Source organism: Pempheris klunzingeri, chromosome 19 (genome assembly GCF_042242105.1).
Source record: "Pempheris klunzingeri isolate RE-2024b chromosome 19, fPemKlu1.hap1, whole genome shotgun sequence".
NCBI lineage: Eukaryota > Metazoa > Chordata > Actinopteri > Acropomatiformes > Pempheridae > Pempheris > Pempheris klunzingeri.
Genome location: NC_092030.1, coordinates 9,563,769 through 9,579,719, shown reverse-complemented (window position 1 = coordinate 9,579,719; position 15,951 = coordinate 9,563,769). Strand labels below are relative to the sequence as shown.

The following is a 15,951-nucleotide window of genomic DNA, read 5'->3' as shown; positions in this document are numbered from 1 at the left end:
CCGACCTCTCGGCATCATGAGTAAATGAAAAAACACTCTTTCGCTCTCGCTACGCTCTGCACTACTACTTCTGCTTCGCCGCCGCGTCTCTGCGCCGGAGGGTGTTTTACAAACTCTTTTTACTGTAAAACTTTGAATAGAACCAAGCCCACAAATGCTGCTCAGATTACAGGCACACGTCTGCCATGTCCTGGTGAAAAGTAGTAACAAGATTCGGCACCACATTTATAGATACAGCCTGTTTTATTCAGCAATGTTGCTTGTCGCAATTTTGCGACTTTGGCGCTTAGAGGGTTAATAGGCCGATCGACAAAATTCAAACACTTGTAAAAAGTTTGAAGTGTCCGCTTTCCAACAGTCTTCGAATTGAGCACCTGCGTGCTTGTGTCACAGCTTTACGTTTTCAAACGTGCGACATGTGACTTTGACACCGTGTGGCGGTCCTAGACTCCGAAGGGTTAAAAGTTAATCAGTGTTTACAGACCACATCAAAGGGGGGTGAGTTGGTCTCCCACCTGTCATGCTGGAAAGGTAGCATGACTCCCTCCTTATCACCGTGACCTTTCACCAGGGTTTTTCTTTGTGATTTTTCCCTTTTCTTGGTCACCAGTGTGAAAGTGTGCCATTCTGTTCTTTTTGTTACGGCCACCAACGTCTGCCACCTGATGTTTCTGCTCCACACATACACACCTCCTGTCTGCTATTTGGGTTGATTTAGAAATTCAGTTGGCCTCCCTGATCAAAAACTTATCCCAAATTTATCATCACTTTTACCAGCTTTTGGTTCACTTTTTAGTCTACTGCACACTTCCTGTGTAATTACATTCATTATATTCTTCTCTGTCTGCACTTTGTTTTTTGTGTTCTTGTGTCATGTGTCAGTTTGTAGTTCTAGGATTCACATAATTTAGTTCCTTTGTTGGGCCATCTGAGTTTGAGTTGTCCCTAGCATTATCAAAAAACACATATAAAGCTGATGAGCGTCCTGCTCTAACTTAAGACCAGGATGGACACTGCAAAATCAACACAGACAACTAGTTAGACCTCCTTTCATGGCTTGACTGTCAGAACATCTGGCTAGAGTTTTCAAGTCACAGAGTCAGCACTTACCACAAACCATTCAACACTTTAAGGTCTGTATTAGTACATGATAAAGGCAGGAACACAAGCTCGGTTTTATCCAAATTGAGATCACCAGTCAGCCACAGAAATGGAATCTCTGTGGTTAAGTTCTTAGTTACACACAGCCTGTCCAACGGCTGTGTGTGTGTAGAGTACATTTTGTGTTTAATGCACTCTACCTTTTATATTTGTATTTAACTAATTTCAACCCAAACAAATGGTCTAACCCTGTCCCAAACCCCTATCTCTCCCTTATCTAACCAATTAGTTTTAATGATTAAGCCTAATGAAGACTTTTGGGTGCCTAACCTCACCCACACTGTGACTAAAAACTGATATTAATAAAATAAACCTGAAATTTGTATTACTTAACTCTTAAAAGAATGAATAAATAAATAGATAAAATCATTTTGAAATAGTACTCATTATTTTGAGGAAGTTTCTCATAATGACTTACAGGATCTTTTGTTTTTATCACAGTGGTAGAAATGGGCTCAGCCTATTTGCCTTTTTGTTTATCAGATTACATTTCACCTGCTGATTCCTACAGGCACCTGGTTTGATTGTGTTCTATCAGAAATAGAAAGAAATCAGGTCTTTCATGTGTTTAAGCATAAAGAATAAAAATGTAAACATGCAAACATGTTAATTTTTGTACAATTCCACATGCAGCTTTATACATACAGAGAAACTTCAGAATGAGAAAGGTTTTAGGCAGCATAAATCACAGATCTAAAGAGAAATAACGAAATGGGTATACAGCACAAGAACTGTTAATTAAGCATGCTCCAATCTATGAACAGGTAGAAGAGAAAATAGACATACTGTAAAAGCTGGCCATTACATAGTTTTGGCAGCGATCACCAGTAAATTCATTGGGACACCTGAGTAGGAAACAAAAGAAACAGACAGGAAGAGAAAGATAGTTAGTTTATGCTAGAGAGAACCCACGACAGTCATCACTGGTGTTAGCAGGAGGGGCCAGTTAGATCAATATGTCTAGCTATATTCTGTGAGCCTGAGTTCCATTAGTCATCTCAGACTTCACACACATTTTGTACAGGCCCTCCATCAAGCACTATTGGTTTGAAGACTGTCTTAGCAGCAGACTGAAATTTGCATGTATGTAAATGGCCACTCAAGAGGCCCAGATGCACTGCATGGCAATTAAAAAGAGCGTTGAGGGTTTCAAGTTAATGTCTCTATTTCAAGCAGTTTCCTCATATGTAAAATGTTTTTTAACAACTTAGGGTTTGGACATGAAACATCATAATCATCACTGTTTTACCAACCACACTGTGGTCCAGCACTGACCCACTGGGAAAACGTTTTGATGCAGGGAATACTTGTAATGAGAGTGTTCTCCCATATTTTTGGTTTCTGAGGTGATGGGAAATGTGAAGAGTAGTTGGTAGAAAGTCTCACTCCAGACAAGACACATCACTTCAATTTGAGCAGTTCACTGCTCCGAACAGAATGGATGAAGTGTGATGAGATGTGGAATACATGCAAATTTCAGTGCACTACTCTGCATATGACAGTGTGCTTCAGACATTTACAGGGCACAATTTGAGCTCATAGAAATAGACTTAGGGAAACATGGATTTGTCTGCCATTTCTTGGAGAAAACATGACAGGGGTGAAACACCAGCAATGACATGTGGGATTGAATACAGCTGTGTTCACATACGTTTTGGATCTGAGACTTTCTTAAGCACAGCTTGTTCACATCGGTGCCCAGTGAATCCCGCCAAGCACCTGGTTAATGGGTAGAAAGGAAAAAAGGTAAACAGCACTGACTTGTTACACACAAGATACAAGTACAAATGGATAAACACAAAGACATCACAAAACATGGCAGGGTCCAGGATATAACCCTGTTGGCAAATGCTGATATTGGACTTTTCTGTCCCGCTGTGGATCCAGGTTTCGGAAAACCCTGTATTATGTTCACTAAATGGAAATGTTGGAAACCATTGCCGAACAAGTCTTTTAAGACTGCCGCAATCTGCAAGGTGAGGGTCACATGGATGACAGAGGTAGCCACAGTTATGCTAAAAGCATGATTGTCCATTAACACAAAAGACAATATTACACTGGGTGTGGACAGTGGGAATCACACATCTTACCTTTTAACTCTATGGGAATCTAGCTCTATCAGCAGTCTAAAGTTTTGCTGATACTATTTACTAATATGCCACAATAGTAGGACTTAGTTGTCAGCCTCAAACTCAGCCTCAACTCCTTTAAGACAGCACTTCTAATAGCTCTGACCTTAGTTAAATTAGGAACTGATTGATATGGCTTTTCCTGTCCATCTTGCCTGATTATGATTTCTAAATCATAATCACACAGCAGTTCTTTCATTTTGTGGCTCAAAATCCTATCAGAGAGGGATGGGAACAACTCTGTTTCCAGAGTGAGTGACAGATAAGCTGTTTCAATTTCTCTGCTCAGTGTTAACTATCTTATTATGTCCCACACAGCTTTGTCATACCCAAAGACCTATGTGTCTCTCTAGAATGGTCCGTGAGCGCCACCTAGTGGTCCGCAAGGTAACTTATCATGTTTTCAAATTTACAGTGTTTCTCAAACTCAAACTATGTTGCATAGGTGTGTTGTTTTCAATATGAAAAGTATGCATCGTAGTATGTAAAATCAAAACTTATTTGAATTGGCTGTTTTGTGGCATTGTCGGACTTGAGCAGTGCAGTGAACAGGTTTGTGACACCACAACTATTTTACATCAAAACAACCGTGAACCTGCCGTGACCTTGTGAATGTGCGAAGTGTACAGTTAGCCCACCTTGGGATTGTGCTAATGTTAAAGTTAATTATGGATCAGTGGCTTAGGACAGGGTCACTCAGAAGAAAACCAGATGAAACTGGCACAACTAGCGACCCTGTCGCAAAGTTGTGAAACTCGACAAGAATGTGGAAAATCCACTGCTAAGGTGAAACGAAAATACCACGGTGACTACATACAGTTCGGGTTTTTTGGACTTGGCATGAGGAGGATCGTTGGCTATCGAGGCTATGAAACCTGCAAAGTTAAAGCAACATCTGGAAACTAAACACAATGAGTACGTGTGGAAACTTACAGGATTTTTTTGAAAGAAAATGCGATGAACTGAAGAAGCATATAATGGAGACTTCACAGTTTTGGGGCTATTTAGAGTTAGGTGGTCCGTGAGTGTTTGTTTTATGGGTTAAGCGGTCCTTGGTCTGAAAAAGTTTGAGAAACACTGCTCTAGAGGACTGTCTCCCTCAATCCTCTGTACTCCACAAAGAAACTGCAGTGGCACACACTTGCATGATGGTCGTACAAACTTACCCATGCCCTTGGAGTCAATGGGCCTCTTCCTAGAACCACTTGTACTTAAACAGATTGACTTTTATGTAGCACATACAAGTGATTCAAGTGGCATTCACCAATTTTCTCACTTGCTAACAGATTTCCTATCCTCATGAACAGATGACATACATGAGGTGTCCTCATGAACAGATGGCATACATCAGGATGAGACAAGCTATTTTATACAATTTTTTACAATTTTATCTAGTTAAGAATATTTTAGTCAATCTGACTCATCTGAGCAAGCTTCTCGGAAAAAATGAATGAGCTTTAGGGCAAGAAAGCTCCTAAAGCTCCTAGATGTTCTTGCATCAGGCCCATTGTATTTGATGAGTGGTAATCAGCTGTGGGACTTGTACTCACAAACATTCACCACCATGGACAGCATGGCATACCACCAGTGGCATACCACTGGGTTGCACCAAAGAAGTGGTTCCTTCCTATCAAGTAAGTGCTTCCTAGTATTTTACTTAATAGGGCTGTAGCTGCTTGTCATCTAATCTTAGCCTGATCCTCTTTTTCACTGGTTTAAATGACAAGCACAGTGGTAATTCTCTTAAAGTCTTAAATTAAATTTTGCTGTTAATGTACTCTCTGCGGCAGTTGTCCAAGTCCAATGGTGAGTTTGTTTTGGTGAAACAATCAGCTGATCACGTCAGTTTCAGAGGTCAGAATTTTAAATTAAGCATTTATACATATAATATCAACAACTTAACTTAAATAAAATCTAAATAACTTCATCTGCTTAAAAGTTGACCGGGATGTCCATTGCAGGTAGCAAGTACCTCTTGAAAAATGAGGTGTCATTGTCAGATATACAATATTTGCTGCACCAACAGCAGGTTTCACTGTGTGTCTGTGTATGTGTGAAACTTGAATCAAGGTCAGTATTATAACCACCTGTCCATCATACCTGCAGAGAAACTTGGTGCTGCCTGGCATGATCTCAAGGGTGAAGCACTCCCCTCCATTAACACAGTAGTTCCTTTGGCTGTCACTGCAGCGTGTCACATGACTGGAGGTCTTTACTGTAGTGGTGGTGCTGGTGGCAGCTGTGGAAGGCAAAATGGAAAATAGTGTAACAAGAAACATCTTAGCCTAAAACCATACAGGAGTACCCAACCAAAAGCTATGTTTCAAACTGTCTCAAACACTCACTGTCAGTGAATTTAAAACCTGAATCTTAAATGGCAGTAGCAGTCATGTTTGATTCAATTCAATAAATTGTAATGGAGACATAGTTTGGCTTCAAATAAAAAAAGTGTCACAAGCTACTAGGTCTGCTTCACTAGTACACTCTCCACCCATATGTTCAGAATGTTCAAAACACTCATTTCTAGCAATGTATGGCTTAAGACACTTACCTAGCACAAAACATAAGCAAATGGAGGCTGTATCTAGCCATATTTTGATGAATAGTATTTGAAACATGAGTGTGCAATGGTAGTGTATTATGCTGCTTAAAGTGGAGTGACAACTTTACATGGAAATTTAAAAACCTTTATTTATTCTTAGTCTACTATTGTTTATGGGAGTCCAATCTAACTGTGGTCAGTCCAGCCTAACTACATACTACAGCACACCACAGAAGCAGGCTAAAAACTTTTTGCTCACAAACTTACTTACAAACAGTATTTGGTACTCCAAACATAGATTTTTGATTATGTTTTCCTTTAAATCTAAAACATTTTACAGGAGTACATCACTGTGAAAACTTTTTACTCTTTCCAAGTGTGTAGGACAAGTCTTTTTCAGAAGTGAAGGGGACACAACAAACTTAAAATGTATATGTAAATATAATGTGTGAGTGTGTGTGTGTGTGTGTGTGTGGGGGGGGGGGGTGCATATACACACTTAACTTTTTATTTATTAAAAGGGGCACTATGCTCTGTCTGTCTCTACTGTCTTATCTGGCATATGTTTAATTTTAACTTTTTAGGAGAACATAGCCCAAAAAACATAGCTGGTAGTAGACCACTTTTTTCAGCCTTGAGTACAGGTTATTTACAGGTATCCCTGCAAACAGCTGGTAAGTAGCCTGAGACACAAAACCCATAGGGAAAAAACAGCAACACCACTTATTGGTAATTAAGCTTGTTACTCTGAACGCACTAGAATAACAGCTAGACAGTAAGAGAATAAAGTTCAGCGATATCAGCATCAAATCAGCATCAACTAGGGACATTTTCTCATTTACTGGAGGGGCCCCAGACAGATCACCAACTGTAAACCCTATAGAGACCTCCACCAATCACCCTCCCTCCGTCACACCATTATCACCTAGAACCTTAAAGTGGGAGCTGAGCATCAGCACCCTCACCATCTATCTCACTTCCCTTATCACCATTTGGTATGCCACTGCCAAGGACAAGAGCAGACAGCAGCATATTATTCACTCTGCTGAGAAGCTGATTGGCTGCAATCTGCCATCACTCCAAGACCTGTATACTTCCAGGACCCCAAGCAAAGCAAGAAAGATTGTGGTTGACTGCTTCCACCGTAAACATAAACTTTTTGAGACATTCTTTTCTGGCACAAAGGCAGCAGTATATCAAACAACCTCACACCACATAAAAGGTCAGAAATCACAGACAAAAAGGGGATGAATGGGTACAGTGAGAACAATTTTGCTCACATGTAAGGGGAATTACAAAGCAAATTTCAGCACTGCAACAAGCAGCTACCTCAGATAACTGTTCCTGGTAAAAGAATGACTGAGATAAGAAAAAACATTATGCCACTGAGAGATGTACATATATTGGAGTGCAAGACATTCAGAATGTGTACAAAGCACAAAGAAGATTGAATCAGAACCTCCATTTCATTCATGTCTTTATTGAACGTGAACTATTTTTGTGGCCATGTAAATATTGGTAGTTGACACCAGTTTAGCTCCAATATCTGGTCAGTGCAGTTCTCAGTGATGCAGGTACAGCGGAGGGATTTTAGTTCACAGCAGAGCAGATGTTTTTCATCCTAATCATGTCTGATGAGTGCAAAGGAGCGTAGAAAGGAATGCAGATTTCTCTAGTTTCTTTAGTTTTTTCTGGTGGATCAGTGTGAGCAGTGACATATTGCTGGAGGTTAGCCATCAGGCCCTTTCACTTTTTTGGTTGTTCTCTTTGGGCAGGGCTTGACTTGTATACAGAGCTGTCACATCTGCACCACAATAAAAATCATCCCCAACTAACTGAGAATTAGACAATTGTTGATATGAAAAAGGGAAAACATCACCAAGTTTACATTCAACACACTGAATACACATAGGCTTTCACATCATATTCAAATAAAATGTTGGATTTTAATTTCTAATAAATCGTTTTGGCATCTCGCTAGTTATGGTCAGGTCTAAAAAAGTTCAAAGAAGTTTGGACAAATATTTTTTACATTTTATTTATTTTGATTAATTATTTCTAACTAATAATTTCCTGTATATTTCACAATCAACACACTTAATGGGAAGGCAGGCACAAGCCTTTATTGTGGAACATCTACAGGAAGCATTGACAATGGTTACGAAACAAAAGGTGACTCAATAAAATTAATCTGAAATTGGAATGATTGGAATGATTATAATCCATTCCACTATCCACTATATTCCAGAGAGAAGAGGAAGATTTAAACAAACCCAACAGAACAGAGCTGAAATAGAAACCGGAGCCACCTCAGCAGCTAATGCCTCTCCTGTCCTCTCTCTGCCTGAGGTAGATGAGATTTACAGTTTGATCGCCACAGGAAGAAAGGATATCCTGTGGTGCATCATGGTCATATCAGTCTGCCGCTGAATGCTCCATTAGGATGTCTCTGTTTGATGTCTCCATGTCTAGAAATTACCCAAGGTCAATACAATAAGATGGCTGTGAGGTTATTTGGCTATTTATTTGCCATACTAAAGGAGCAAAGCTGTGGGTGTATTTCAGTTTGGGAAGTGCACTCAGTTATTTTTCTTGTATTTTATTTGTTGTTTACCGGTATTTGTGTATTTCTTTCCCTTATTGTGTAAGTACTGTGTATTTTTTGTTAGCAGCCAATTTAAACTCAACTTAACATGACTGAAATTATTATTGTCAGGCTAAAGCAAATCATGAGTAAGATACAGCAATCAAAAGCCAAGGCAGGTTTTCTCCAGGAGACCCACTTAACCCCTAAGGTTATAGTTAGAGTGAGGAGGAGATTTTCTGGTCAGGTGTTCTCTCAGCTTACACTCACAGGGGGCTGTCACCCTCATACATAAATCTGTGTCCTTTCAGCTTATTAGTGTCATCGAAGATCCACTGGCCAGATCTTGTTATTCAATGTGACATTCTTTCAGTTAGACTGGTAGACTGAAGTGTGCACTCCAACCGGAGCCAGACAGATCCACTGGGATAGACATTCCCACCATCAGACAAGAAAAAAACTGCTTCAATATATAAAAGATATCAACGTCGTTGATGTGATCAACATTTTCCTGTTATTCTGTTCTTTACCAGACTTTCTCTGTCTCTGCTGATTTAATATCAGAAATTGGAAACTGTTGGTATGATAGCATTATAATCTCTGACCATCCTTCAGTCTCATTTCTCCTAAAATTCCTCAACTTTTGTACCATTTCCCAAAATGGCATCTTCAAACAGGGATCCCTAATTCAGAGAGTAATATTAGCAACTTTATGTTAAATCTATTTAAAGCTGAATGATGGATGACCTAAAGGTCAAGATCATTTGCATATGATGTCAACTGGGTGAAAGTTAATGTCACCCCCCCCCCCCCCCCCCGCCTGCCAAATGTCAACAGGGAGGCCATGCAGGTGAATGACGTGGAGTAACATCAGTTCAGTTGTCTCCTTGGTTGAGGGAATTTTGTGCAAGTGAGCGATCTTACTCAATCGGTCTATCACCCTCAGGATGGTGGCAGACCGGTGAAAAAGTCTAGACAGATGTAAGACCAGGGGCGATGGGGCACTGGCACCTCTCACGAACCCACCAGAATCTCTGCTACATCACCTCCTTGGTCCACTAGATCCCGGGGTGGCAAGTGAGTTGGGAACTGTGGGCCCACTGGAAGTTGTCGGACAGTAGAGGTAGTGGAATGAACAGGCAGATCTGGGGACAAGAGCTGGGTCCTGGCTGGTCCTCCATTGTGCCCTTGATCCTCAGTCTCCCAGATAAGGGATGCGATGAGGTTAGGAGGGAAGGATGGTATTAGGGGTCAAGGTGGAATCTCCCTCTCCTAAACTGGCAGGAGAGGGCATCAGGCTTCACATTGCAGGGCCCCAGTCGGCAAGAGAGAGAGAGAGAAGTTGAACCTGGTGAGGAACAGGGACCACCTGGCCTGTCAGGAGTTGTCTCTTGGCCGTCTGAATGTACTCGAGATTCTTATGGATCCAAACCAAGACAGGTACCTTGGTCCACTCCAGCCAGTGATGACACTCCTCCAGTGCGAGTTTGACAGCCAGGAGCTCCCGGTTGTTGACATCATAGTTCCTCTCAGCAGGGATTCGTCTCCTGGATAAAGATACACATTGGTGAAGCTTCTGGTCCTTGGCCAGCCGCTGGGAGAGAACCTCTCCCACCCCCACATTAGAGGCATCAACTTAAATGGTAAATGGTCTGTATTTGTATAGCGCCTTTCTAGTTATTTCAACTACTCAAAGCGCTTTACATGACATCCTCATTCACCCATTCACACATCATTCATACAGGAGGAATGTAATTTGGAGGAGACTATTCTTTCATACTCATTCACACACTGAAGCCATGCTTCAGGAGCAAGTTGGGGTTCAGTGTCTTGCCCAAGGACACTTCGACATGTTGACCCTTAGGAGCTGGGGATCGAATCCCCGACCTTCTGATTGAGGGACGACCCACTCTACCACTGAGCCACAGCCGCAACTTACACCACAAACTGTCTCTCAGGGTCAGGCATTTGGAGGATGGGAGCTGATGTGAGTCTTGAGAGACTGAAAAGCGTCCTTGGCTGAGGAGGACCACCGGAACAGCACCTTGGAGGAGATCAATGCTGTAAGTGGGGCGGCCATCATGTTGTCTCCCTGGTTGAACCTCTAGCGAACCCCAGGAATCACTGCAGCTTTTTGTGGGAGTCAGGAGTGGGCCAGGCAGAGACAGTGGACACTTTGGCAGGGTTCATCTAGAGACTCCCTTGTCCGACAATGAAGCCCAAGAAGGAGACAGGACTCAGCTTCTTGGCTTTAACAAAGAGAGAGTTCTCCAGGAGCTGCAGCAGGAGTGCCTGGACATGATGAATGATTTCCTATTTGGTCTTGGAGAAGATCAGGATGTCGTCCAGATATATGAATATGTACTTGTTAAGCATGTCCCAGAGCACATCGTCGACAAGGGCCAGGATGACAGCAACAGCATAGTCAATGCAGGGGCGAAGGGTCTTGTCTTTCTTCTCACTACAGAAGAATCCATTGCCGGCGGATGAGGATGAAGGACGTACCTACTGCCAAAGACTTGATGAAGGTTTCCATGGCCTCTCTCTCGGGAGTGGAAAGTGAGTACAAGCGGCCCAAGCGGTGGAGGGGTCGAGTCGTGTTGCAGATCAATGGTGCAGTCGTATGGTCAATGAAGAGGCAGAGAAGTTGCCTTGGCTTTGCTGAAGACCTGTCTGTAGTCAAGGTACTCCACTGGCACCCCCGTGAGGTCAGGTGAGGAACTGGATTGGGGAGACAACTGGGGAGCAGCAGGCAGACGTGGTGGCAGGATGACCCCCAGCCCAGGATGGACCCGTTTGGTAGGGTCAGGCAGGGGAATCCGGTCGATGCCAAGCTGCTGAGCTAAGTCCTCATCTATGAGGCTAACATCGGAACCAGAGTCTATGAGGGTGGCCAGGGTGTGCAAGCCCTCTGGTAGCAGCAACCACGGGATGGCACAGGGGATACCGTGAAAGGGAGTGACCTGACAGACCACAATAGAGGCAGGGGTTCTTCTGGCAGCGACGTTAACACTCCTCTTTGGTGAGGCTGGTGCAGCCTACTTGCATGGGCTCAGGCTCCCTCGTGAGTCGGCCAGCTGCGGCATTCCCTGTTGTCAGAGAGGCGCATGGTCAAGTCACTGAGCATTGATCTGCTTGCCCCTGCAGCCTCTCCAGACGCTGTGCTTGGACAGTAGAGTGGTTGTTGGCGAACGACACACTCAGAGGAAAAGATTTATTGCAGCCCTCCAGATCTCCAGCATAACACTCAGGGTTTCCCACTCGGAGCTCCAGCAATTGGAGGAACGAGAACCGGAGCTGGTGGCGGTGGTGTCGGAGGACCACTTGGGAGAAGGCTGCTGTAAGCTGGTGGAGTTGAGAAGCTAGTGCAGCTGGTCAGAGACAGGCTGGGTCTGCAACAGGCCAGGAATGTATCAAAGGGTGAAGAACAACAACAATCTGATCTATGGTTAGTAAAAGTCTTCTTCTCTGCCTTTGTTGAGCATCTTCTCTGCCTTTGTTGTTGTATTGATGTTTGTTAACATGTTATTGTTACCAACTGTCTATGAGCATGAAAGTAACAGCAGGATGTGAATCACACATTGCGCATGCACATAAACCTAAAAGTGGTGAAAAGGAAGTTTTTTTGGTGCCTAACCCTAATTATACCTTAACCAATTTATTAACTATAACTACAAGATTTCCCTTAACAATATCATACACTGATAGTAAGTAAACATTTCATAAAATGGCTGGTTTTGGACCTTAAAACATGTTGTCATTAAACATCATCAGTTCATCAAACAAACGATCTGTGTGACTACACAGTTAGCCTGTAGGGGAGTTAGATAGCCATGTGCTTCATCCCTGACACATGGTGTCACCAAACATTACTTTACACTCTACAACAAAGATTTTTTCCAGCAAAGAAGGTAACATGCAGGAGGTTCAAGGTCATAGTATGTGTTGAACAAAGTTTAAAACTTTTCAGGCTGACAACCATGTCTGAAACCCCCATCCAGCTAGGTAGAGTTACTACCGCATCAACAACACAATGTGGCTCAGGCAGGAACCAATCATACAAACACATTTGTTTTTAAGTAGCATGTACAAATTACTTAAGAGAATTTGTGGCATTCACTAATTTTAGTACTCTCTTGAGGAACATCTCCACCTGATAACCCCCGCTGACATCTCTCATATTCATGAGGGACCACTTTGCTTTTGAAAGACATTTTAGCATGTATCTAATGTCAACTCACAGAACAGCAATGGTTTGAGAACAATATCACCAATGTTTTCATATTTTTTTAGATGATTTCTTGGCATTTCCTGCTTTATTAGATAGTAGTTGACATAGAACAAGTGAGAGACAGAGAGAGGGGGGATGACATGCAATAAAAAAGGTGAGGCCTGATTCAAACCTTAACCTCTGATGATTTAAACCTTAATGGTATGCACTCTACCAGGTAAGCTACGGGGACCTTGATATCATCAATATTTTTGAATTGTTTCAAGTCCTCTTATATGACTACTGAAACTGCTACAACTATTATCTTCTAGTGCGCTGAGAAGACCTGCAGTGTGAAATTTTTCTTCTTACTCTTTGACAACATTTTGAGAATGAAACTTGCCAACACACACAGTGGAACTGGTAGCCTCATGTGGCAATTTTAGGGGTGCAAGGGTTTGCATTATGGTAATGACGAAAGGTCACAACACGTATTTTTTCGTGAACAGCTGGAATTCATCAGGATAACAAGATATTAACTACATAAAAACAAGCGTAACAGAAAAAAGTAAGAGAGGTTTAGGACAAGTCCATGCTTGTTCTTGCTTGATACCCATTGATCTCTCAGTGGCTTCCCACCAGCAAACACAATCATGTGCATTTGTTGAAATGCACGACCACTTACTGCTGCAAGGAATTCCACCATCTGAAGTAGCAGGTAAGGACTTTTCCTTTACAACATCAATGTGCCCAAATGTTTCAGTACTTTTGTTAGCAGGTAAGTAGTACCAAACATTTGCCCACTGTGCGATTATAGCTCTTAGTCACAGGTAGTTACTCAAACAGACTACTGATTCATGGTGTTGATTAAGACAGCAGTGTATTCCTTCAGTGAGGTATTAGTTCAAAACTGACTCAGACCAATCACCATCATCATAGATTAGCTAACCCAGATACACTGTAATAAATCATAGTGATGTGACTACAGCAGAAACGTCATGGTGGCGAGTCGCTGGCAGTCACAGTATTAGTGGGTTGTTTATCCCTGCGGTGGAGAGATGGAGGGGGCATCAATTAGCCTGCAGCAGGCTCTGACCTTGAAATGGAGCACAAGCAGAAAACAGGAAGTCTCCATGTATCATAGCCTGGAGTTTGAGTTTGTGCATCACATTCATTGATTTTCACATGAATGTAAATGTGCATCCACACATTTTAGGGATCTTCCATACATTCTAAATATCTTAAAGACATTCAATCTTTTTGTAGTGTGCCTAAATCATTGTGGTATTATCTCAGGGATTATTAACACTTGAAGAGGAGGGAGTGAATGTCAGAAACTAGTCATTGGGGGGGCGGTAGAAATGTTTTCCTGCACACGTATCTATGTAACAATAGCTCAGAGGCTTAGTCATGGGCCTCTGTGCTACACTCTGCGAGTCACAACGTGCCTGTCTGCTTTCAGGTGAAGTCCAGATACTTCCTGACACAGTTGACAGCATTTACAAAATGATGAAACAGAAAAAAAAAAAACCCTCTGAATTCTCTCTATAAAAACACCTAGCTTGTCTTTACAGTAATGAAAATCACAGCCCAAGGTAATCTCTGCCCATAATTACACCCTACAGTATATCATCATGTTACAGGCCCGTTTTGGAACAAAGGACATCCTGTCTCAAAGAAAAGTGTTGGGTACTTACAGATAGTTGGAACGATGATGTCGTTTAATTCCTGTGTGGTCTGAGGGTGGGCAGTCTGTTTTGGTAAGGTGGAACGTTCAGCGTTGTACTTCAGTGTAACAGAGGGATCAGACTGAGTCACTCGTGGCGACTGAGGCACATACGGTGCTTGCGTAGATTTTTCTTCTACTATAATTTCAGGACGTCCTGGGGTAATGGCGATGGTGGTGGACAAGGAGCCAGTAGATGGAGATAAATGAGGAATCGACATAGTTAGTCCCAGTGTGCGGTCAACTGATATTATAATTGGGTCCTGTCCAATGCGTTTAGGATCTAAGTGTGTGGGTGGTTCATACTCAAAGATCTTATCCACAAAGACCCATTTGAGGCCAGCTGTGCAGAGAGCTAAGCTAAGCAGACAGGCAAGGATGGGCAGAATGCAGATTTTCTCCGAGTGCAGGCAATTGTTAATCTGTTCCATCTCTATGCACACACAGCAGGGCCCCGGCAAGGCCACAATTCCCAAATGCTCCCCATCATCGCCACCACCTCCCTCTGCAGTTTCCTCTGCACCCTCCTCCCCACTCTGGCCAGCTGCTTCTGACTCCTCTGGTTTCTCCTTGGGGATTTGTCCAGTATCAACAGTAGAGCTGGTGGGGGAGGCCGATCTAAGGGGGGGGGCTGGCCCTGCAGGGAAGTCCTCCATTCCCTCCGTCATCTTTTCAAAGGGGATGAAGGGTCTCTGAACACCTCAACTATTAACTCCGAGCATCCCACAGTGGCTGTCTGTCACCCGTCTCATCAAGTATGTTTTCCATCATGAGGCCACAGAGTCAAACCTGGGATTTCAGAAGGAGGTAAAAATACCCTTCAGAATCTTGAATCTGAATCTTGTTAACAGCCTGTGAGGTATGTAGACAGCCTCTTGCTCACGAGGGAAAGCAGTTCCTCACTCATGCTTTCTCACAGGAAACACAATCATGAGTCTATAAATAGAATCATCAAATTTGCTGCAGAAAAAATCAAAAAAGATTGCCAGAGAATCAGATTCCGCTAATGTTCTGCATGATCCACTAGTGAGTAGTGTTGGAATAGTAGCGCTCACTCACCTGAGCACTTGGACAGAAGTGACGGTGTCGACTTGACAGGCCAGCTGCAGTTGCAGTAGCTGTAGTGCAAACGACAGGATGGCCAGGCACTGCAGTGGCAGGAGGGACATGCTGTCTTGTCTGTGGAGTTCCAAGTAGCTGAAAGGCTGAATCATCAGGGAGCGGCAGGTGCCCTTCCTCTCAGTGCAGCCACAGAAACAGATGAGTAAGGGGAAAGAGAGAGAAAGAGAATCACAGAGAGAGGGAGAGGGAGGGGGGGGGGGGGCTGCAGTAGCACAGAAGGGCAAAGAAGACGGAATACTCCCCTTTTTCTTTCACCCCTCCTCTCTCAATCTTCTCTCTCCAAGTGGTGAGCAGGGCAGTCTTTGGCCTCCTCCCTCTCTGCCTCTCTTCCTGTCTGGTGGTGTGTCAGCGCGCTCTTTACAGGCTGCTCCCAATCCCAGCACAAAGCATCCAGCTAAGCAAGTTCCTACTTGATCCAATTAGAAGGTATGTCAGCGAATCACAGGCAGGCAAACTGCAGTAGCCACCCCCTCCAGC

General features: G+C 43.0%; 1 protein-coding gene across 1 annotated transcript in view; it reads right to left on the bottom strand.

Annotated features, from left to right (window-relative positions):
• The window catches only part of nrg1 (neuregulin 1), a 50,678-nt gene extending 35,658 nt beyond the window's left edge, over positions 1 to 15,020 (bottom strand). The window contains exons 1-3 of the mRNA XM_070851037.1: positions 14,324 to 15,020; positions 5,391 to 5,529; positions 2,813 to 2,880 (exon numbers count right to left, since the gene is read on the bottom strand). Coding sequence (XP_070707138.1) covers positions 2,813 to 2,880; positions 5,391 to 5,529; positions 14,324 to 15,020 — 904 coding nt within the window. The remainder of the gene's footprint in view (positions 1 to 2,812; positions 2,881 to 5,390; positions 5,530 to 14,323) is intronic.
• Positions 15,021 to 15,951: the final 931 nt, after the last annotated feature.